Source organism: Eulemur rufifrons, chromosome 3 (assembly GCF_041146395.1).
Source record: "Eulemur rufifrons isolate Redbay chromosome 3, OSU_ERuf_1, whole genome shotgun sequence".
Classification (NCBI taxonomy): domain Eukaryota; kingdom Metazoa; phylum Chordata; class Mammalia; order Primates; family Lemuridae; genus Eulemur; species Eulemur rufifrons.
The window spans coordinates 90,604,399-90,630,037 of record NC_090985.1 but is presented as its reverse complement, the minus strand read 5'-3'; the positions used below and the strand labels follow the sequence as shown (position 1 = coordinate 90,630,037).

At 36.0% G+C, this 25,639-nt stretch overlaps 1 protein-coding gene across 1 annotated transcript in view; it reads left to right on the top strand.

Moving 5' to 3' along the window:
• Positions 1 to 25,639, top strand: part of NKAIN3 (sodium/potassium transporting ATPase interacting 3) — a 313,544-nt gene that overhangs the window by 134,525 nt on the left and 153,380 nt on the right. The window contains exon 4 of the mRNA XM_069465618.1: positions 21,575 to 21,772. Coding sequence (XP_069321719.1) covers positions 21,575 to 21,772 — 198 coding nt within the window. The remainder of the gene's footprint in view (positions 1 to 21,574; positions 21,773 to 25,639) is intronic.

Sequence of the window (25,639 nt, the reverse complement as noted above, 5' to 3'; positions counted from 1 at the left end):
AGGAGGCCTCTGTTGTGGCTTCAAATGTAGTGAAATACACAGCCTCGATAACCTACCCAGAGTCTCCCAAAGATTCCACCTGGCAAGTCTTCCCTGGAAATAGACCCAGTTCATGTTAGAAGAGTTATTTCTTGGCTAGAGGCAGATCTGTGAAAGGGAGTTTTTTCTCTTTGGATAAGTGTCTGTATATTCATCTAGTTGCTTATGGAAAGTATAGCTAAGTATGCTTTTGGAAAAATAAATGGATGTTTTGTTTTAAAAGGAGCCACTACTGTAAGAACAACCAGAAATTGACTAGCACCTCATGGAAGTGAGTTCCCCACGATCTGTAAATTGAACAGAATTCAAATATTGTTTGGAAAATTTCAAATTCAACTTTAATTTAAAGAAGAGCTAAAAGTGCTTTGCTTTATTTAAAGAAATTAAAATTATTGGGATTAATCACTGCTAGTAGGAATGAAATCATTCACTTTCTAACATGAATTACCTAATGGCTCTGAAGCACACAGCTCCTCAGAACACTAGGAAAGATATCGCCATGACTTAGCCATGGATTAAAGAAACTTGAAAAGGGAAATGCCTCTCGTTGGCATTTCTGCCAAAAAAATTAAATAGTAATAAAATAAAGTAATGTTCATTATTTAGGTAAGTCCCTTGTGGCTGTTGGACTTTACATACTTGTGGATTCTCTGGCCAGTAATAACTTGATTTGTTTAGATGAAGGGCATAGAGCTAGTGTTGTGTCAATGGAAATGAAGTCAAACTCTGCAAAATAACTTAAAGAGATTTATTCTGAGCCAAATTTGAGGACCATGGCCCAAAGCCATGCCCACGAAGCCTTGAGCACGTGGACTTACTGTCATTGGGTTACAGTTTGGTTTTATACATTTCAAGGAGACAGAAATCCCACGTAAAGTCATAAATCAATACATGGAAGGTGTACATTGGTTTGGCCCAAAAAGGTGGGATTCTCAAAGTGGAGGCTTACAGGTTATAAGTGGGTTTAAAGACTCTTGGATTTGTAATAGGTTAGAGAAATGAAGCTTTGTCTAAAGGTTTGGAATGTTTTAAGTTAAGATAAGGAATTTTGTTAATCTGTGAGAAGTCATTGGACGTATACCCAGACTCACTGATTTGTTATGTAAATTGAGGATCTTTGTCTTGGATAGCCTGAGGCCTGTTAATGAGTTACAAAGGATGTCTCCAAGAAGGGAGAGGGGCATGATGAGGCATGTCTGACCTCCCTTTTCACGGCCAGCAACTGAGTTTCAGTGTATCCCTTTGGCCAAGCAGGGCTCTATTCAGCAAGCTGGGGGAATCTTAAGATTTTATTTTAGTTCACAGTTGGCATGAAAAGTCTCCAAACTTGGTATGATTACTTGCAGTCAAATCAAGGGATTCATGGACACATGAGGAGAGATAATATTCTCAAAATGGATGTGGCCACAGTGGACAGATTTGGTGTTTTCATTTCAGTTCATCCTGTTCCCTAATACAAAGTGAATAGGATCCCCCCCCCCAATATACACATCAAGACTTGTATGGAGACCTAATAACCCTAATGGGGGAGTCAGGCAACAAGAATGGGCTAATACATAGCCCAGGGCTGCAATGAAAATCCACCCAGAGTGTTGTATTTGAATCATTGTCTCTGAAATTTCCCAGATCCCAAGAGTCTGTCTCCTGCGAGCCATGCAAAATGGTCACTCCCAACTTGAGATTGATGGTGACAGATAAGAGCCTGCCAGAGAGGTTTTTACCACATCCAACTTTGCAATTAATCAGACCTGTTTCCAGCCTTCATAATTATTTTAGCAAAGGAAGCAATTAAGAAAAAATGTCTTCTTTTGCAGAGGATTTTAAACCACACCAGTGGCCACATCCATAGGTCAAAAAATATCAATATTGTTTTATTTATCCAGCTAGCTTTCAAAAAGGGAACTAAAAGGATTATATGGCTTTTTGCTTTGTTTTTTTTTAAGAATCTTCACATTAAAACAAATATCTATTTTTTCTCAGAAAAGGGATATTTTTCCTACCTTAATTGAAAAATAAGGAAAGATATTCTTTCCAGGTGGTAAATTTAATAAAAAAACAGATGTGAATAGAAAAATTTGTGTTGTGCGAATTAGGTAAAATGTGTGCATACATGAATATGCACACATGATTTATGAGTACACCAAACTGTAAATATAACACATTAGTGCCAGCATGAAACACAAAGGAAACACAATTTTATGGTCTCAAAATCCCAATTAGCATAAAAGGCAAGACATTGTAATCAAATAATTATTGATTAACACAAAGCCAGATGTGTTGAATGGGCTTAGTAATTAACTAAGTAAATGGCAGGTGTTTAAAATTCATAGATTACAAATGATATATATATATATATATATATTTAAAAAGCATCTGTAGGTGAATCGTAGTATACTCAGGTACAGCAATAACATACTATATCTATGACTTTATTTTATACTGTCCCAAATAATCAATACTTGGGGCTTCACTGGCATAAAATGTTTTCAATATTTAAGTCCTTGGAAGCTTCTGGAGGGCTGTTTTCACAGGGTTATCTCTGATTCTGCTTATGGACCCAATATATTTTAAAAGTAGACAAACCAGTGTACGGGAGACATGGATAGTGAATGGACAACCAAAAAATGAACACAGATTAAGAGAACGGTAGCTTGACATTTAAAAGAAAAAAAAAATTTCCTGCAAATTACAGATTTTTGCTAACTTTGCATGGTGCTTCCTCTGCACCCCTTCAAGGTGGTCTGTCATCAAAAGTGGGCTTCATTCACATCCTTTCTTCTAAAGAACTAATAATTTCTTGATTCATTCTTAGGAAACTGGAAGTTTTTGTTTGTTTCATTCCAATGGCATCAAGCGGCACAGACAAATTAATTTAAGGATGAAATTAGATCTTTAACCATGGTTAATTTTTCCTTAGTTTTGTACACAGTCTCAATTATTTTCATTATACATGAAAAAGATTGCTGATCCTCTCTAACTTGTTTTTCTTAAGAAACGCATTTTGATAAGACTCACGCCAATTCCAAAATGTATAAGACAGGAAAGTAAAACTATGAAAAATTCTGTAAAACCGACTTCCAACATATAGAAATTTTCTAACACCACATAAATTCCAGTTCTAGCAACAACTCTCCTCATTAATACCCGTCCTTACTATCCCAACCTTCATCACCACAGACCAGCCCTGCCTTTCTTAAGACCCCATAGAAATGAAATCCTATAGTGTGTATTCTGTTGGTCTCACCACCTTCACTGAACCTATCTGTGAAATTCAAATTTTCATTGTATGAATATGCCACATTTATTTACCCATTCTAGTGTGGGTGGACATTTGGATCACTCTCAAGTTTTGGCTACTAAAAGCTGCTAGGAACTTTCTTGTACAAGTCTTTGGTAGACATATGCACTTTTCTCTCCTGACCATATGGCCAGAAGTGGGTCATAAGGTATACACATATCTATTATAGCTTCAGTGGGAATATAAAACTTTTTCCAAAGTGACTATCAAAAGTCATATACTTTCACTAGCAATATAAGAAGCCATTGGATAGATATTTAGTTCTGCTATTTTGTGTTTTCTCAACTCTCAGTTAAGATTGTGCCTCAAAAACCCAGCCGTTAAGTTCATTCAGTCATTTTGATTAAAAAAAAAATACATATTAAGCTGTTCTTGTGAGTCTGGTACCTGGAAAGAAGTACAGATTATAGCTGGTCTATAAACTGGTAAGATGAGTCAGAAAATTGGCTATAAAAGAAGTAATGTGTTATTCATACCCATGTAAAGAAATACAAGTATGTGGAAGAACTGGAAACTTGGAATCCCACAAAAGTGTCATATTGGCCAATCTAAGGGGCTCAGTGATGACTTTTCAGAGGAAGTAATGTCTCTGTGAAACCTAAAGATACATAAGAGTTAACCAGATAACCAGGATGAGGACAGCTTGATTGTAGAGACAGGGAAGGAAATCAGAGTAAGGGTGAAAGACAGTATTCTATGGAGATAAAACAGGGAGTGTCAAGACTAGCAGGACAGAGAGAACAGTTCATTTGAGAAATGAGAAGAAGCTCAGTATAATTAGAATATGGAGTGTGAATGGAGTAAAACCAAATCTGGAGAGGTGGTTAGAAAAAGAGTAAGTAAAGACCTTTTAAGCTATACCAAAAAGTTAATCTTTTAGCTTTGGGCAATGGGAAACCACTGAAGTGTTTTAAGCAACTTACTGGGATCAACACATTAGGGTTCAAAAAATATGATTTTGGTTGTCATAAGGAAAATAAATCGGAGGACAGCAAGAGAAGATGCCAAGAGTTGAGTTTAAAACAATTTGAATAGAGAAAATGGAAGAATTTTTTATCTTAATTTTTATCTTCAAGTAGCATGTGATACTGAACAGGAAGTAATAAAATAAATCAACATATACATGTTGTCCTCAAGAAAAAACTTTAACCAGAGCCTAAGTGACCTGGGGGAAAGAACATACACAACTCCAGCCAGTTTTAGCTTCCAACCAAGAGAAGGGAAATCCCCAACTCCAGCCCTCTCCAGCAATCCTGTCCTACATAAGATGGGGAAAAACTGAGAAGCACTTGTAAAGTTCCCAGTCCAGAGACACATGCTCACTAATGGGCTGAGCCCTAATCATAGGACAATAGAACCCTCCCCAGCCGCACACCTGACCACCACATTACTAAAGTCTTATTTATAGCAATTCTTTTTACCCAATACATCATTTTCTGCTCTCTAGAAAAAAACTACCAAAAGAAATAAATACATAAATAAATAAATGAAAAAAAAAAAACAGTTTGAAGAAGCAAAGCAAACATCAGAACCAAACTCAAAAACGTCAGGGATGTTGGAATTATTAGAATAGGAATTTAAAACAACTGTGATTAATGTGCATAAGGCTCTAATGGGCAAAATAGATAGCATGCAACAACAAATGGACATGGTAAGCAGAGGGATGGAAATTCTAAAAACCAAAAAGAAATGGTAGAGATAATTAATACTCCAACAGAATTAAGAATGCCTTTGACAAACTCATTAGTATACTGGACATGACTAAGGAAAGAAGCTTGGTGAGCTTGAATATATCTCAATAGAAACCTCCAAAACAAAAAAGCAAAGTGAAAAAAAGACTAGGAAAAAGCAGAATAGAATACCAAAGGATTGTGGGACAATTGCAAAAGGTATAGCATATAAATAATAGGAATATCAGAAGGAGAAGAAAGAAAAGAAGAAATATTTGAAACATAAATGACTGAAAATTTCCCCAAATTACTATCAGACACTAAATCACAAATCCAGGAAGCTCAGAGAACACTGAGTAGCATAAATTGAAAACAAACAAACAAAAAAGATACTTAGGCATATTATATTCACACACCAGGAAATCAAAAATAAAGAAACAAAATTCTACACAGCAGATTTCCAGCAAGCAGAAAATCGTTAAGGACATAGTTAAAATATACAACACCTTCAATCAACTGGCCATAATGGACATCTGTAGATGAATGACTTCATCTACCAATAACAGAATACACATTCTTTTCAAGCAATATAGACTACATTTTGGGTCATAAAACACACCTTAACAAATTTGAAAGACTAGAAATCATAGTGTCTTCTCTCAGACCACAGTGTAATTAAACTAGAAATCAATAACTGAAAGATAGCTGGAAAATTCTAAAATACATGGAGATTCAATAATATACTTCTAAATAATATATAGAACAAAGAAGAAATCTCAGAAAAATTTAAAAATATTTTGAAAAAGATGAAAATAAAAACATAACTTATCCAAATTTGTGGGATGCTGTAAAAACAGTGTTTTGATGGAATTTTATAGTATGGAATGTATATGTGAGAAAAGAAAGATAACCTAAGCTTGCACCATAGTAAACTAGAAAAAGAAGAGCAAAGTGAATCCAAAGTAAACAGAAGAAAATAAATAGCAAAAACTAAAGCAGAAATCAATGAAATTGAAAACAGGAAACCAGAGAAAAGTAATGAAACCAAACAGTGGTTCTTTGAAAAGATCAATAAAATTGGTATGCTTCTATATAGGCTAAGAGAAAAAGAGAGGACATAAGTTATAAATATTAGAAATAAAAAAGGGTACATTACTATAGATTCTGTGACATTAAAAAGGAAATAAAGAGATAATCTGAACAATTTTATGACCATAAATTTGATAACATAGAGGAAATGAATCAACTCCTTGAAAGGCACAATCTGCAAATCTCACACAAGAAAAAATAGACAATCTGAATAGGCCTGTATTTATGGAGGAAACTGAATCAATAATTAATAACCTTTCTAAACAGAAAGCACCAAGCCTAGATGAGTTCACAGGTGTATTCTACCAAACACTTAAGGAAAAAATTATGCCACTTTTCTATAATCCCTTTTAGAAGACAGAAGGAGACAGTAGTTCCTAATTCATTCTATGAAGGCTTTATCACCCTAATAACAAAACCAGATAAAGACATTACAAGAAAAGAAGACGACAGGCCAATGTCACTCATGAACACATACACAAAAAACCTTCAACAAAATATTAGAAAATTTAAACAATGTGTAAAAAGAATTATATACCACACCAAGTGGGATTTATTCCATATATATGAGGATGGTTCAACATTCAAAAATCAATTAATATAATCGACCACCTTAGTAGGCTAAAGAAGAAAAATCATATGATCATATCAATAGGTACAGAAAAATCATTTGACAAAATTCAATACTCATTCTGATAAAAATGCTTAGCAAAGTAGGAATAGAGCAGATCTTCCTCAACTTGATTAAAAAAAAATCTACAAAATCCCTATTGCTAACGTCATACTTAATGTGGCAAAACTAGACACTTTCCCACTAAGGTTAAAACAAAGCAAAAGTGTTCTACCTATATCACCAGTCTTTTTCAACATGGTACTGGAAATCCTCACTAATGCAATAAGACAACAAAATGAAATAAAAAGTAAACTTATTAGGAAGGAAGAAACAAAACTGTCTTTGTTCACAGATGATATTATCATCTATGCAAAAGATCTGAAATAATTAACTAAAAAACCCCTCCTGGAAGTAATAAGCAATTGTAACAAGGTTGCAAGATATAAGATTAATCTACAAAAGTCAATCATTTTCCTGTATACCAGCAATGAACAAGTGAAATTTGAAATTAAAAACACAATGCCATTTATATTAGCATCCTAAAAAATGAAATACTTAGGTATAAATCTAACAAAATATGTATAGGATCTTTATGAAGAAAACTTCAAAGCTCTGAGGAAAGAAATCAGAGAACTATGTATAATAAATGGAGAGATACTTTACATTCCTGGATAGGAAGACTCAATATTGTCAAGATGTCAGTCTTTCCCAACTTATTGTACATATTCAACAAAATCCCAATCAAAATCTCAGCAAGTTATTTTGTGGATATTGACAAACTGTTTCTAAAGTTTGTATGGAGAGTCAAAAGACCTGGAAAAGCCACCATGATATTGAAGAAGAGCAAAGTTGGAGAACTGTCACTACTAGACTTCAAGACTTACTGTAAAGCTAAAGTAATCAAGACAATGTGAAACTGGCAAAGGAATAGACAAATAAATCAATGGGACAGACTTCAGAGCCCAGACATAGACCCACATAAATATGGTCAACTGATGTGTGAATAACTGGGCATCCTCATGTCAAAAAAAAAAAAAAAAAAACTAGTCTAGACACAGACCTTATACCCATCTCAAAAATTAACTCAAAATGAATCACAGACTCAAATGTAAAAGGCAAAATCATAAAACTCATAAAATATAACATAGGAGAAAAATCTAGATGACCTTGAGTTTGGCAATGACATTTTAGATACAACACCCAAAGCCCAATCCATGAAAGAATGTATTGATAAACTGGACTTCATTAAAATTAAAAACCTCTGCTCTGCAAAATACACTTCTCAAGAGAATAAGGCAAGCCATGGACTGGGTGGCTCCACATACTTAAATGAGTCTCTTATAAACAACACATAGCTGGAATTTTTAGTTGTCGGATTAGTCTATATATCTTTATTCAGATTATTGATATATTTGTCATTGTTTCTACCATCTAATTTATTGCTCTGTATTCATTGTGGTTTTTAATGTTTTATTTTCTTTATTCCTAACATTATCATTAGATTTTTAAAATTTCATTTTTCTCTACTACTTCAAAATTATATACTCATTTCTACTTTTGTTCTATTAAAAATTTATCCTGTGGCTCACACCTGTAATCCTAGCACTTTGCGAGGCCAAAGTGGGAGGATCACTTGTGGCCAGGAGTTCAACTTCAGCCTGGGCAACATAGCAAGATTCCGTCTCTACAAAAAATAAGAAGAGTTAGTTGGGCATAGTGGCGCACACCTTGTCCCAACTACTTGAGAGGCTGAGGTGGGAGGATCACTTGAACCCAGGAGTTCTAGGCTGTAGTGAGATATGACTATGCCACTGCACTCCAGCCTAGGGTGACAGAGCAAGACTCTACTAAAAAAAAAAAAAAATTCACCCTAAACTTTTACTACCCATATTTACCTTTAAAATTAATCATTATTGCTACTTTCTACCCAAACAATACCAAAATATAACCTCCTTTCCATCTTACATGTTATTGGTGAACAATGTTTAATTCTACTTGTTTTTACCTCAAAAATTAGGCATTATTTTTATGATCTCATATAACTAATGTTTATGAAGTTCTGCCCACCTTCTAGGACCTTCTTTCTTCCTGAAATATACTCAGAAAGGTCCATTGGTAGTAAATGTTCTAAATTTTATTTGTCTGAAAATGTCTGTTTCACTATCATTTTAAATATAAGTTTAACCAGGTATGTATTGCTAAGTTGAGTCAGCAAGAGTGTAATAGGTCCTTGGTTCCACTGTTGCTGTTGACAAATATACTTAATCAAATATCCTCTTGTAGGCAAGTTTTTCTCTTGACTGCATTTAATATCTTCTCTTTGCATTTCATGTGTATTATTTTACTGCAATGCTCTGGATGTGAACATTCCTACCATTCATTGAGTTTGAAAATTCCGCAGGCACTTTCTTCTTGAATTTTTCCTCCTATTCATTCTCATATTCTTCCCTCCAAACTCTGACTGGATGCATATCAAACCTCCTCATTCTATGCTTCATGCCTATTAGCCTGTCATATTTTCCATATATTTGTCTCTTTATGTTAAATTCTGGGTAATTTCTTCAAATATATCTTCCAATTCACTAAATATCTCTTCTAAATGTCTCACTACATATCTGTCTAGTCTGCTTTTTAACCTATCAATTTTTTGTCTCAGTTATGTTTTTAATCTCTAGATGTTTTATTTGGTTTATTGTCACATATACCTGTTTATTTTAATATTCTCTTCCCCTTTGTGATTTTTCATCCCAGTTTCGGGTGTCAGGCAGATGTGCGGGGGAGGGGATGGGTGTATGCATACATAATGAGTGCGATGCGCACTGTCTAAGGATGGAAATGCTTGAAGCTCTGACTAGGGGGACGGGGCGGAGTGGGGGTGCAAGGGTAATACACGTAACCTAAACTTTTGTACCCCCACAATATGCTGAAATTTTAAAAAAAGGAAAAAAATATATAAACATTTTAAGTTTTAAAAGCATTCTGTATTTTATAATTCTAAAACCTGAAGTTACTGATTCTTAAATTCTGCTCTTTATACATTTACTGTTGACTCTTTTTTGTAGGACTTTGTTTCCTTTTGGATTTGGCAAATTTTTATGATGAGATTATTATAACTCTTTTGCCTTAATCTTTGGAAAACCTAAAAGACCTAGTTTTAAGATAAATTACTTTAGAGAGGAGTGCTTGACTCTTCCATGGATTAGTGGGGAGGATGCTTGAACTCATTCAGAATCCCCTTTCTTATGGTAAATTTCTCCTAAGGGGATTTTATCTTTCCCTAGAATCTTATTAATAGCTCAATTTGAATGTTCCAAGAGGAATAAGAAAAACCAAGAGAGGGTACAGTTGTGGAAAAGAGAATGTTTTGGGAACAAGTGTGAGGTAATGTCAAAACTGCTGAGAGGTCAAGAAAGGTAAGTACCAAGAAAGTCTGTGTCAGATATATTGGTATTTGTGAATTTAGCCAGAACAGATAAGAAGCAGCTTATCGTCTGAAAGCCAATTACTAAGATCCCAACTTACCAATGATAAATTTACATATTTACTTTTTAAACATTTTTATAGATCTTACAGCACTTTGTATGTGATGGATATTTTTAACAGTTTTTAAGAATTTCCGATAAATTTTAATTAATTGATTAATATTTTCTACTCATATGGTAGGCAGAAATAATGGCCCCCTAAATAATTTCTGAAACCTAGAAATGTATTATTACCTTACCTGGAAGAAGGACTTTGCAAATGTGATTAAATTAAAGATCTTAAAACCAAGGAGATTAGAACACTATCTGGATGATAGGCACACTTACAACCTTGACTCAAGCATAACAAAATTGATACATGCAACCAAAAATATTTGTACCCTGGTAATATTTTGAATTTTTTTTTAAAAAGTTCTTAAAATGGAATTCAGGATCAAAAAAAAAAAAAAAAAACCTTAAAAAGTAAGATTAAAAAAATAGGAGATTATACTGGATTATCTGAGTGGGCCCATTCTAATCACAGGGTACTTATAAGAGGGAGGCAGAAGGAGATGTGACAATTGAAGGAGAGAGAGAGAGAGAGAAATTTTGAAGATGTCACACTAATGACTTTGAAGATGGGGGAAGGGAATACAAGCCAAGGAATGCAGGTGGCCTCTGGAAGCTAAAAAAGGCAAAGAGACAGATTCTCCCCTAGACTGTCCAGAAGGAATACAGCCCTACAGACACCTTAATTTTAGCATATATGACCTCAAGAACTGTAAGATTCTAAATGCGTGTTGTATTAAGTTGCTAAGTTTGTAGTAATTTGTTACAGCAGCAACAGGAAACTATTAATAATACAGTTCATGTCAGCATTTTTAAAGCATATTTAGTTTTCACTTGTCAAAGAAAAAATTATTCAGTGGCACTTGTTAAAGCATGATAAGGAAGACTGTATTCGGGACCATCATGGTAAGTATAGGGACCACTTCGATGGGATTCTGCAGTGGGGGAGAGAGATGGGGCTCAACTCTGAATACGGCAAGGGCAAGTGAGACTTTACAGCCAAAGAGCAGGGTGCAGGCCAGTGTATGGAAAATTACTAAGAGGAAGCCTCGGTGAGGAGGGGGACTCTGGCTAAACTGAGCCCACAGGTGTCTTACTGAACACAAGCCAGAGTGACCAGACATCACCTGGGGGATGATGGAGGATGAGGAATCTGTTCAAATAGTAAGGGTGGAAGGTTCTTGCTAAACTGATATAACAGGGTTTTTGCTAAAATTGGATTTTACAAGGAGGTGCACAAAGAGGCCTAGGAGAAAGTTCAGGAGCCTGACTCCAGCTTGGTCAAGTGGAGAGTCCTTGTCATACCTAGCCCAAAGAAGAAAGAGGTCCAAACAACAATGCCTTAAATAAACCATCTTAACATCATCATTCTCATCAAATATAATATTAAATATCGTCAGCTTTCAACCTATTTTACCAGTCCTAGCAATTTCCCTTCTGTTGGCTTTCATTCCCCCTCTCTTTTTCTTTTATACCAATTCTCAATCCTCCTTGCCAGTACCCTCTCATCTATCAGCCTTTAAATGTTGGATTTACTCAAAGTTTTGTCCTGGGTTCTCAACGCTTTTCTAGATACACTGCCTCCCTGGATGATCTTCCCATTCCCATAGCTTTAAATTCTACCTATACGCTGAAAACTCTCAAAATTGCATTTTTCCCCTGAGGTCCGGACTCATACTCAACTTGATAATCCATCTGCATATCTATATGGTGTCTCAAGCTGCACATGTTCAAGAGATAACTCTAAGTTTTTGTTTTCCTTCCCCTAATACTACCTCTTCCCTAGTCTTACTCCTCTTAGAAAATAGCTCCACTCTCATCCTTGTTGCTCAATCAGAAACTTAAAAGTCATCGTCATATTTTTTTCTCATCTCTACATGCTACTGTGCCTCCAAAATATGCCTCACCCCCTGTCCTGCCCTCTTTACAGCTACCACCTTTCTCCGAGGGATGTTAACTACTACAGTAACCTCCTCACTGGCTTCCACTTTGGCCTCAGTCATATCCATTCTCTATACGATTCTCAGAATGATCTTTTTTAAAAAATTCAAGAAGGTGTTATCAATATTTGACTTCCCGTCTGAACTTTGAGTAAAATTCAGATTCTTTATCATGGCTTGTCTCCTGACTCTGTCTTCATCCTCTTCTTAAACCACTCGTCCACACTTCAGCTTCACTAGACCATATGGAGCTGCTGTCTGTTCCTAGTATATTAAAATTGTTTTGCTATCTCAGGGTCACCACACTTGCAGTTCTGTTTGCTTGAAACATTCTTCCCCTGGATCTGCATATGTTTAGTTCTTTTTCATCCAACACGTCTTAGAGAAGACTATCAATTCTCGGAGAAGCCTTCCCTGACCATTATATAAAGTAATTCCATCTGTCACCCTAGTCACTCTGTATCACATTATTTTCTGCATATTACTTTTTACAATGTATAATTATTTTTGTCTATTTTATTATCTATCTTCTTCACTAGAATACACATTCTAGTGTATTTATTATCTATCTTCTTCACTAGAATACACATACACATGAAGGCAGGAATAAGATATCTTATGTTCACTCTTAAATCCCAGTGCATAGCTCATATTAGAAACTCCAGTAAGTTCATGGAAAAACATAATTAAATAATAAAAATATGAACTTTATTGTTCACCAAAGCTCGCTTAAGGTCAAGAAATTTTTGTAAATAATGGTACCAGCCATTTGGTCCATCCCTAAAGAAATGAGGATCCTGGGAATTTAACTATGTCAACACAGTCTTTTTTACATTATTAACTGAAGAAAAATGGGCCCTTTAAAGATTTTTTTTAAGATTAGGAAACAAAAAAAGTCAGAGGAACCATATAAGGACTATAAGGTAGATGGCTAACAATTCCAATCAAAACTCTCAGAAAATTGCACTTGTTTGATGAGAAGAATGAGCAGGAGCATTGTCGTGGAGAACTCCTCTCTGGTGACACTTTCCCAGGTGAAGCTTTCCCAGGTATTTTTCTGCTTTGGCTACTTTCTCAAACCACTCTCATAATAAGCAGGAGTTATCGTTCTTTGGCTCTCCAGAAAGTTAACAAGCAAAATGCCTTGAACATAAAAGAAAAAAAAAAAAAATTTTGCCATGACTTTTGCTCTCAATTGGCCCACTTTTGCTTTGACTGAACCACTTCCACCTCTTGGTGCCATTGCTTTGATTGTGCTTTGTTTTCAGGATCATACTAGTAAAGCCATGTTTCATGTCCTGTTACAGTTCTTCAAAGAAATACTTCCAGATCTTGATCACACTTGCTTAGAATTTCTCCTGAAAGTTCTGTTCTTTTCTGCAGCTAATCTGGACATACCAGTTGGCAACGATCAAGTGGAAAGTTAACTCAACTTTAATTTCTCAGTCAGAATTGTGTAAGCTGAATCCGTTGAGATGTCTGTGATGTTGGCTATTGTTTCTGCTGTTAATTGTTGGTCCTCTTCAATTAGGGCACAAATCGGATGAATCGTTTTCCTTGCAAATTGATGCAGATGGTCTGCCACTGCAGGCTTCATCTTCAACATCATCTTGTCCATTCTTAAAATGAGTTCTCCATTTGTAAACTTATGATTTCTTTGGGGGCATTTTCCTTATAAACTTTTCCTACAGCATCAATGACCCATGCTTTTCGTCCACCTTCACCATAAATTTGTTGTCTGTTCTTGCTTCACTTTTAGCAGAATTCATCTTGCTCTAATAAGGGCTATTTTCAAACTGATGTCTTATCCTTCTAGTGCCTCAAAGTGGATCCTGTTTGGACATGCTATAACAAGTTAGTATAAGTTTATTTTGGTGCAAAACAATTTCAAAATCCATGCATTGTTTGTTCATAATATGCATTTTCCGTGAACTTTTTGAAGGCCCTTCTGTCTGTCGAGTGAATGGATAAAGCTTCATTGCTTCCCAAAATGGTCTAATTTAGGGAATTAAGCCCCAGAATGAAGACAAAAGGGTTGATTAGTTTTAATTCTGACTCTAGTCTGTCATCAGTGGTAGAGAATTGAAAAATCCCAGCCTTACCTAGTTATAAACATGAGAAACAGGTTTCGAAATGATCCATGACCACTCCTCACTCAATAGGCTGTCCTTTATATTCAACATCAGAGACACAGGCCTAAATGATTATGACTTGTTCATGGCTTGTAGGAAAGTTTTCCTGAGAAACAACAGGAAATGACAGAAACATCCCAGTGGAAGCATGAATACCTTTTAAGCCTAATTGTAAGAGATGCTTATAATATAGAACAATATCGTATAACTGTTGATATGTTTGAACTGGTGCTAAGTCTTTGTATTACAGGCTTCAAACACTTAAATCACACTACTAATCACTGTGTTTGTCCTTTATTATATAGATTCATAGTGCTCTCGGAAATGTTTAGTGTTTCAGTGAAAAGAAAATAATTAGAAATATAAGACAGTTGATTTTACTTTTTGAATTCATATTCTGAGATGAACAAGTATTACAAAAGAACTTTCAATTGGCACAAATTCTATTACATCAATATAAGCTCAAAGCTAACTCTCTAAAATTGAGCAAACTCTAGCTTCTTAAACACATATGGACTTCTCTTCAAGGTCACATTTTTACTTCCAGATGGGCTGGGTTATGATTTAAAAAAAAAAAGTAAAAAGACAAGGAAAGTAGATAGCGATATAAAAATGGATTCAATAACCCTTTGAGCTACAACTAAGGAGAAAGAAAAAAATGAATATTATTAGAAGTTGGGAATCCATTTCTAGAAATAGAAAGGATTAGCTAAAGTTAAATTAGACACATACCAAAAAGCAGATAATTAAAAGAACAAAGAATAAGAGAGACACTAGGTCTTTGACTAATGAGAAATTATATTGTGATATATTATAAAAAAGTGAATATTGAATTTTTTTAGGATGTGAGCTGATTTCAATATTGCAGCTATACTTACAATGAATAAAATGTGGGCAGGCATGTCCACATACACAGTTAATGAACAATATTTCAAAGAATTCTGGAAATCTTTTTTTTTAATTCAAATATTTAAATAATATGGGAACAAGTTTAGAGTCCACATTGATGAGATAAAAGAATTCAAACATTTATATTTACTTAAATATATGCTAGAGTAAAGGCAGATATTCTGGAATAAATTTTTGTTAAGTCACAAGTTTGTGACTATGAGAAGATATATCTCACATCTCGTTCTCCTTTACTCTCCTTGCCCACCCTTGAAGCCAACATCTTATGCTCCTTACTACCTTGACTCCCAAACTTCATGAAAAAAACACACTAAATCCTCTCCTCTCAGCTCCCTCAAGTTCTTGTAATATAGATTTTTACTCCCAATGCTCTCTTGGAATTGAACTTTATAAAGTCCCCATTGCCCTACTAATCAGGAAATTCAATAGTAGTCTTTTTTTAGAAGGCTTTGAGTCAATGATGTTAACATCTTCCCTAAAATTCTCTCTCCTTACAACCTTAAAAGAGTTCCAACCACAGCATCCCAATGTATGCCACTTTGGCATATTGATTATTTCGAGTTAAAGAGAGAAAGATAGCAAATGCAAGAAGGGCACTCCGACCTTCCTAAACACAGGAGATAAACTCCCATGTGAAAGATGTTCTCCCTGCACCTGGAGGAAGGAAGATCTTCTTACCACCAGAGATGGGGAGCTGAGGGTTAGAGAAATCTGTTCTAACAAAACTTGTTAGACTTACCCTCATCTTCCTAGCCACTTCTCCATGGTTTACTAGCCTAGGCCAAGCCCCCTTGCTTTGTCACATTTTCACAATTTACTACTCTTTGTCCAAATCAGCATATAAATGGTCTGCTCTAATTGCTTCTTTGGGTCTTCATTTCCTTATGAGGGCTCCATGTCTTGTGAATCTGATATTAAATAAATGTGTACACTTTTCTCTCCTGATAATCTGTCTTATGTCAATTTAATTCTCAGGCCCAGCTAAGAACTCTAGGAGGGCAAAGGTAAAATTGTGCCTTCCCCACATCCTTGGCCTGCTTCTCCCTAGGCTGTCCTCACATCTCGCAAGCCCTAATACTTGGTTTCATTTTCTGGTTTCTCTTCTTTCTCCTTGCTCTCTTATTCCTTGTTCCACAAACAGATTTTTGGTAATAACATATGTAGGGGAGGAAAAATGATTTTTCCTCTGCCCTTCTGGTTCTTAGATGGGATCCCCTTAACAAAAGACAGATTAACAAGAGAAAAACAAACAGAAGCTTATTGACACTTGTGGCTCAAACATATGAAAAAATGCTCAACATCTCTAATCATCAGGGAAATGCAAATCAAAACCACAATGAGATACCACTTATCTCCAGTGAGAATGGCCTTTATCAAAAAGTCCCAAAACAATAAATGTTGGCATGGATGTGGAGAGACAGGAACACTCATTCACTGCTGGTGGGACTGCAAACTAGTGTAACCCCTGTGGAAACCAATATGAAGATACCTCAAACAGATACAAGCAGACCTACCATTCGATCCAGTAATCCCATTATTGGGCATCTACCCAAAAGAACAAAAGACATTCTATAAATAAGACATCTACACTCGAATGTTTATAGCAGCACAATTCACAATTGGAAAGATGTGGAAACAACCCAAGTGCCCATCAATACATGAGTGGATTAATAAAATGTGGTATATGTATACCATGGAGTACTACTCAGCTATAAGAAACGATGGTGATATAGCACCTCTTGTATTATCCTGGATAGAGCTGGAACCCATTCTACTAAGGGAAGTATCCCAAGAATGGAAAAATAAGCACCACATGTACTCACCATCAAATTGGTTTCACTGATCATCACCTAAGAGCACATTTAGATGTGGGGGGTGGAGAGGATAGGTGTATACATACATAATGAGTGTGATGCGCACCATCTAGGGGATGGACATCCCACCAAAAAAAAAAAAAAAAAGATATCATCTGTAATCCATCTAAAAAAAAAAAAAAGTGTGGCTCATGTGTACATGAGAAATACCCAGGAAACAATGAGCAATTCTCAAACAGGTAGCTTAGAATTCAGGTTTAAATCCTATCTTAAGCTAAAAACAAAGACAGACATGTGTGGGGCAGGCCAGTTATGGAAAACTAATGGTAGATAAAGCCTGGCTAGTAAAGTGTGTTGTGTAGATTCCTCTGATGCCCTCTCCAAGCTAACAAGGGTCTAAAATTATCTCAGGTAATTTACCTTTGTCCCTCCTGGTAGAGAGAAGAGGAGGGACACCTTTGTAAATTTATTTCCTGCTTTTAGGCAAACAGGGGAAGAGCAGAAGGAATTTCTTATATCTTCTTCTCAGTTGCCTTCAGCTCAAAGTAATCCGTGTGTCCAAGCAGCATATTTTGGGGTGGCGTATTCTGCTACCTTTCACATATACTTGCATAAATAATATCATTGTTTATATCTGTTCAATTCTAAGGACAAAAACAAAGATATCAGTTGTCAACTTTCTTAACTGGTGTGCTTAAATCATTACATAATAGTCTATTTCTAAGAAGCAAAAGAGAAATGGCATTTGAGCCACTCAAAATTATTTTTAAGAGCCGGGCATGGTGGCACATGCTTGTAGTCCCAGCTACTCGGGAGGCTGAGACAGGAGGATCCTTTGAGCTCAGGAGTTTGAGGTTGCTGTGAGCTAGGCTGACGCCACGGCACTCACTCTAGCCTGGGCAACAGAGTGAGACTCTGTCTCAAAAAATAAATAAATAAAAATTATTTTTAAGATTATTTTCTTGATATGTGGTTCAGCATTAACCCATGTATTCCAAAACTACAGGCTTTGATGTGGTAACTACAAGCTTCAACAATAAAAGTGATCTTTTATATTTATTTATTTATTTATTTTTCTTTACAAAAAATTTTCGTTTTCTGTGTTACATTTCCTTTAATGTGCCTAGTATAGGAAATTTGAGTTGTCATGTGCTACGGTTTTTTTTTTTTTTTTCTTTAATGTTTGAAGTCTAGTACTAAAAGGGATAGAAATCGGATGCAAACTTAAGATAAAATTTTACAATGTAGGGGTGGAAGGGGTATGATTCCCTTCGTCCACATCACAAGGCTCACAGTCGACACTCCTAAAGCAAATGAGAATTAACAAGAAAAAATCATAACAGATTTATTTAATCAAAGTTTTATATGACATGGGCACCCTCAAAAATGAAAATGTAAAGATTCAGGGAAAACTGTCTATGTTTATATTTAGGTTTGACGTATAATGGACAGCCGTGTAGCAATGTGGTTGGACAAAATGGTATGACCTAATGGTAGTAGACAGAGGGGAAACCCAGCACAGCCTGTCTGTTCAGATTCGTCTTGGCCTTCCTGTGTGGCATTTCTTCCTCCTGGATATAATAGGGCAGGACCCCTTTAGAATGACGGTCTTATGATTTACTATCAGACAAGGTAGGTCAGAGGATTTCTTTATGGTCAGCTCTTACACAGAAAGGCAGGGCTCGGTTAGAGTAACATTTCTAGGTTTTATGACTGACTTGAGGGGAGAAGAGAAATTCTAGTTTCTATGGCCTGGCCTTGGGGAGAAAAGGGAACAGGAGAAAGGGCAGGAGAAGGTCAGAAAGAAACCTTGTTTCTGAGGCCGTTCCAATGTCCTTCACTTCAAAGTACTCAGCACACCAAAGCACTGTACTTCAGGGTATCATTTTCTGAGCTGCAATAACAAAAAACTTAAGAAGTTTGGACTTTAAGTATAATTTGGTGCTATTGATGTTCTCATTGAAATTTTAATACAGTCATCACAAAGAATAGTACAGTTTACAAATATATTATAGTTCCAACAAATTAAGTGAGAACTATGCTGAGAGATTTTATGAGTGTAACAAATATGTATGATTAGTTCATAAATTGACACTTGTTTTATTTGTATAATATAAATTTTAGTTAAAGTCATATTGAAAGGAACTTATAATCTGCAACAGAAAAGGTCATTGGGTAAGGATGCTTAAAGTATAGAAATTGCTATGAATTTTGAGATGATGCTAGTTCATCCTGAAACTAATGAACTCTATTAAGATGAGAAATAATATATAGCTCTGTAATGATCAAATCTAACTGTAAGAAATTAAATCTGATGACCAGGAAAGCGAGCAGTCAGTGTGCATCTCTGAAGTTTGCCTGCAGGTAAATTGCCTTGTGTTAAACTGAATTCACTAGCTAAAGCAATTATTTTTCTATAATATTTTCCCTTCAGAGAGTAACTGCAAATGATACATGTAGCAAACCAACAACCAAAAAAATGATGTAAATGTTTTATTGTCAATAAAGTGCTGTAACTGTGAAGGTAACTGAATAGCTAACCAACAACCGAAAAAAAAAAAAGATGTAAAATGTTTTATTATTGATGTAACGTGAGGCATACTTATAATGTTACTTTGAATTCCTTGAACTGAGGAAAATCTAAAAGTGTATAGTAACTTTGCCTACTGACTTGCACCGGGAATGTTTCTAACGTCGTGATTCACTTACCATGTGCAGCAGCGTGTACGGGGTTTCCCCACTGTCCTTGGGCAGAGACCTCTACCCTGGTTACTTTTGGTGTCACTGTGTAGAAATTCAAGGCTTTCATTTCCCACTAGTGTCCCCTAAGTTTTCAGAGTTCCAATGTCAATTTCAGGTACTTAAGAGTGTCCTGGGCCACTGGGGTGGAGACTCTGCTCAGGGGAACCTTGGAATGCACAGACGTGCATCAGTTGGTTGTGCAGTCAGCAGGCAGCTTCTGGGCCTCTCAGCAAAGGCCATGGTGGTGCTTGCGCCAACACCGTCCCCTGGCACTGACAATGGAGCCCACTCAGAGTGGGTGGAGGCTGGGAAATCAGCAGCAGCTGACTTCCCTCCGGCCTCCCAGCTGCCCTGCAGTGAGCACACTGGGCCAGGGGCCACCACGCCCTGTCTCCACCACCACTCCTCCTTCATGCCGCACATGGGCAGTTGTCATCTTTGGTTTACTTGGAAGTCAAGAATCTGGTCCCTCATCTATTCTTTTCAGTCTATTGTTTATGACACAAATATTATGATCGTAGCCCTTCATAGATGACACTTCAGAAATACTAAAGGGCACGTCTTGAGGATCAGAAACCTAGGCTGTTGTCTCCGCTAAGAGCTCTGAAAGTGTATTTTGATATGAAAATTTAAGGGTTTTTTTGTTCTTTTGACTGACTGTGGTGCTATTTTCTGGAAACTACTGAGGAGGAAGGACCTAGCTTCCTTCAGGATATGAGGAATGGTCAGGGGCTAGGAGGGGGAAGACATCAGGTAATATGAGGGTACACATCATAGCTAAAAGTACCAACTGCACTACCACCAACTAGCTGTGCTACTTTGTGCAAATTAATTTACTTCTCTGTGACTTAATTTCTTTACCTGTATTATTAAATAGTTTCTCATGGCTACTGTAACAAACTACCAGAAACTTAATGGCTTAAACAACAGAAATGTACCCTCTGCAGTTCTGGAGGCCAGAGTCTGAAATCAGCTTCCTTGAGCTGAGTTCGAGGTGTTGGCAGGGCCATGCTGCCTCTGGAGCTTTAAAGGAGAGTCTTCCCTTGCCTCTTCCTGCTTCTGGTAGCTACCAGCATTCCTTGGTGGTGGCTGCCACACCCCAGTCTCTGCCTGTATGGTCACATTGCTTTCTCCTCTTCTTCCTTGTCCCTCTGCCTCCCTTTTAGAAGAATATATATGATTGCATTTCGGGTCCACTCAGATAATCCAGGATAATCTCCCTGTCTCATGATCCTTAATTTAATCACATCTGTGAAGTCCTTTTTTGCCATGTAAAGTAAAATTAGTAAGTTTCAGGGATTAGAGCGTAAATGTCTTTTGGGAGGACAATTATGCAGCCTACTATAAATTAGGTTGATAATAACAGTACCTACATGAACATTAAAGAATATACTATATGACATTCACTTTGAGTGATGTCTAGCATGCAATATGGAGACAGTAAAAGTCAGCCCATGATGGTGATACAGGAAAACCTGTTTAAAAATTATTTTTTAAATGAACACATATAGAGGGTCTCGTTTATGGATTTTTGATATGTGTTAATTTTAAAATGTTAGTATTATTCAAATGATTGTATCTCCACATTGAATAATTATAACATGTAATATATTATATATAAGTAATATTATAGCTTAGGCATATGATACATATAGCCATTGTTGGCTTTTTCTTTTGTCACTTTTCACTTAAAATTGAAATCACTTCAGCAATTTCATCCATCCTGAATTCTTCCTGAGGTCAAAGATGCAATGTAATATGATTGTCTCCTTTTGCTCTCTGTCTCCTGCACACCTAGGATACAGATCTAATGACATTCAACATCTCTGTACATCGGTCGTGGTGGAGAGAACATGGGCCGGGCTGCGTGCGAAGAGTGCTGCCTCCCTCGGCCCATGGCATGATGGACGATTACACATACGTCTCTGTCACGGGCTGCATCGTCGACTTCCAGTACCTGGAGGTCATCCACAGCGCCATCCAAATACTACTCTCTGTAAGTGTCACTTTTGCGTCATTATCTGATCAGGACTCTTCTTTATTGCCATTTTGTATCCAAACCTTCTCTCCACACCTACTTGGTTGAAAGTGCCACAGATAAGCACACGGAGGACATCCTTTACTAGATGACCTAATGCCTGAGCACACTGTTTTGTAACCACCGCGTCTCTGGTCTGTCCATCCACCAGAATGAAATTTCCTTGCAAGCTGGAATTGTGTCCTTTTTGTCACTTGCTGATGCCTGTAGTTTCAGTAACTAGCAGAATGATGGCAAATAAATATTTGTTGTATGAATAAATGACCAACAAACAAGAGATTCCAAAGTCTGAAGTGGGTAAACACAAAAGGAAGAATCCATTGAACAAAACCCAGCAAGGGTTAATGCACAGATAAAAATGCAGAAGCCAGAGGGAAGATGCTTTCCATCTTGGAAATTAAGAGAATGTAGGGAAAAAGTTTTGCATAGTGCATGGTTCAGAAGCACTCAGTAAATAGTAGCTTTTTATTGCTATTACTAATGTTATTATTAATACTACTATTGCTCTGTGCTTGTTCCTGTCCTATCCAGGCTGGTCCTTCTTTCAAAGTCCTAAGAGCTCCATCCTGGTGGCGCACTGTATACTGAATTCTCAGTTCTTTAATCTCACACCTGACCCTCATTGCCTGTGTGAAAATGTAATTCCTACAATCTTCATAGGGCACAGCAATCATAAATCCCTATTCTGAGGGCTGAACTTTTACTTAATATGGATCTATTTTCCTCTTCTAGTTTCCCAGAATGAAACTTTCCTACCTAAGCTTCACAAGAGCATTTGGCTGACTGAATATTTTTCATATTTTCATGAAAAATCTCAGAATTACTAGAGTGAAACAAGAATTTAAGTAGACAGTTAAAGGCCAGTAGTATGTTCCTGAGGGCCATGACTTTGACTTCTTATTTACTCTGTATCCCTAATACCTCAGGCTATACCTAGCTCAGAGTGGTACTCAATTTACTGTTGAGTAAATTATTGTACAAATTTTCTGGATTTTAGGTTTACAAAATATAAAGTGCATAATTTTTAAGCAATGAAAGTAATTTAATGAGCCTATGTTTTGATTTTGTTCTATACCATTTGGTAAAGAGAAACTATCCTGAAAACATGCTTTCAAATTATTTCTGATGCAGATATATTTTGTTTGGATTGTTGGAGATACCCAGTTGCAGGGAAAAGGAAAGTTGATCTGCTCCAAAACCATAACCCTACCTTTGAATTTGTTCTTCCACATGTTCTTTATGTTGAGACTGATTTTATAAGTTTAGCCTATCTTAGTTGCTTTATTCCCATTAAGAGGGATATGGAAACAGTTTCTGGTGAAAATTAAAAACTATGTACAGTTAAATTCCAAGAACTATATTGTATGCATTTTCAAGTCAAATTCTCACTCTGGGAGTTTAATACCACAGATTTAAAAAGGAGATATATATATATACACACACACACACACACACACACACATGCACACACACACATACAGTTAAGCACTACAACCCAAAATATAGTATTTTCTTTTTCAGTTAGAGAATACGGATGAAAGATGGCTGCTTGAAAGAATCTCTATTACTATTTACTCTCATTCTCCCATTTTATTGCACTGTATTTTACTCATTTAAGATTCAAACATCTGAAACATAAAATCTTAAAAGACTAAAATAAAACAAATAACTTTAATATTTGCATAACATGTGACAAACAAAGGGTCATTATCTACAATATATGATGAGCTCATTTAAATTAATACTAATAAACATGAGAATTAAATAATAAAATCAATGAACAATATGAACAAATGTATTCACATGAGGGAAAAATATCCAAAAGGATAAAATATATTATCTTTGATAGTAACCTAAGTGCAGGTTAAATTTGAAAACTTCTTTTCACTAATTTAGCACCTGTTAAAAATACTAGCACATAGAATTACAACTCGCTTATTGGTAGAGGCATTCTTTATTGCAAAGATCATTAAAATGTCCATACTTTTTGTCCCTATAACCCCACTCAGTGGAATTTCTCCTAAGAAAATGATTCAACAGAAACAGAAATAAACAACTACCTGTGTGATGTTCATTTTAGTGTTATTTATAATAGCAAACCTGGTTATGTCTGAACACATACAGTTAAAGACATGCTATAACAATTCACAGTACATCAACATGACTAATACATCAAAAGCAACAACTATGTTAATTTTTAAGATTAAGATCATATATAAAACATGAAAAGGATTTCATGATTTAAATAAGTAGTCAAGGAAGAAAGGATGCAAAAAAGAAAGATATAGATATGTTTTCAAAAAACTGTTTTTATTTTTTTTTATTTTATTTTTTTTTTTTGAGACAGAGTCTCACTCTGTTGCCCGGGCTAGAGTGAGTGCCGTGGCGTCAGCCTAGCTCACAGCAACCTCAAACTCCTGGGCTTAAGCGATCCTACTGCCTCAGCCTCCCGAGTAGCTGGGACTACAGGCATGCACCACCATGCCCGGCTAATTTTTTGTATATATATATTTTAGTTGTCCATATAATTTCTTTCTATTTTTAGTAGAGACGGGGTCTCGCTCTTGCTCAGGCTGGTCTCGAACTCCTGACCTCCAGCGATCCACCCGCCTCGGCCTCCCAGAGTGCTAGGATTACAGGCGTGAGCCACCGCGCCCGGCCCAAAAAACTGTTTTTAAATGTTGTATCACATTTTAAATAATGTAGTTTAATAATATAATTTGTGTAGAAGAGTAAAAGAGATATTATGGTTGTTTTCCTTAGGTTATTAAGCAATCTTAAATCTTATAACACTTACTTGATTATTTGGAGGCACTCTTAAAACTTAGTTATTACCAGACATTCCATTTTAATGGACTACTCCGTTCTGGGGTCGATAGTTCGATAACAATGAATATGCAATTTAAGGACTTTTTAATTTCCAGTGTTAGTTATTTGCTGGTAAACATGGATCCATATACTCATGTTCATTATTAGATAAGAAATAAATATATATGTTTAAAGGAGCTTGTTTTTATAACTAATAGAAAAATCCTAATCTCTGACCCTGGAAAAGATCTTTAAAACTCACCTTATCGATCTGTCTTTGGAGCTAATTTTACACATAAATTGTCTTGAGTCCTCACTGTCAATGTAGTCTCCCTCACGTCTGATAGGTGACAAGTCTCATTCTTTAACATCTTTGGGGGTTGTCATCATGGTCAGAGCTGGGGTCGTAAAGCTCTGAGAATCGGTTTTCCATCATCCCTATGTCCTTTGCATTGTATCTCTCTGGTCATCTCAACATTCATCAGTGTTCTCTGCCCTTCACATCAGACACATTCAGCTTAAAGATAAATTAAAACTCAGTAGAGAAGGGTGAATAGTAACATTGGACCACAGGGTATCCTGTGGAATCTTTATTCTCCAAAGGCTGTCTGGATATCTGTTCTATCTGCTTATAGAGTAAATTGCACAAAGATGGGTGCAGATGATATACTATTGCTAATCCAGTAACATATACCCACAGAGTGTAAGAATGTAAATCAAAAGATAAGTAAAATTTAAGCTTTTGAAATAAGTCCCAATTGCTTTTAATCATACCTCTCCAAAAATGTAAATATAGTTAAAAGTTTATTTAATTTCTGTGTTAACATTTGCATTTATATAACAAACTCTTAATATATGCTTAGAGCTGTTGTGTTTTGCAAATATAAACTCATTTAATTCTGAAATGACATAACAGATAAGTATTATTATAGTCATTTTACAGATGTGAAAACTGAGACACACAGAGAAGGTATTAATAAATAATTTGCCCAAGGTCTCACAGCTTGTGAGTAAGGA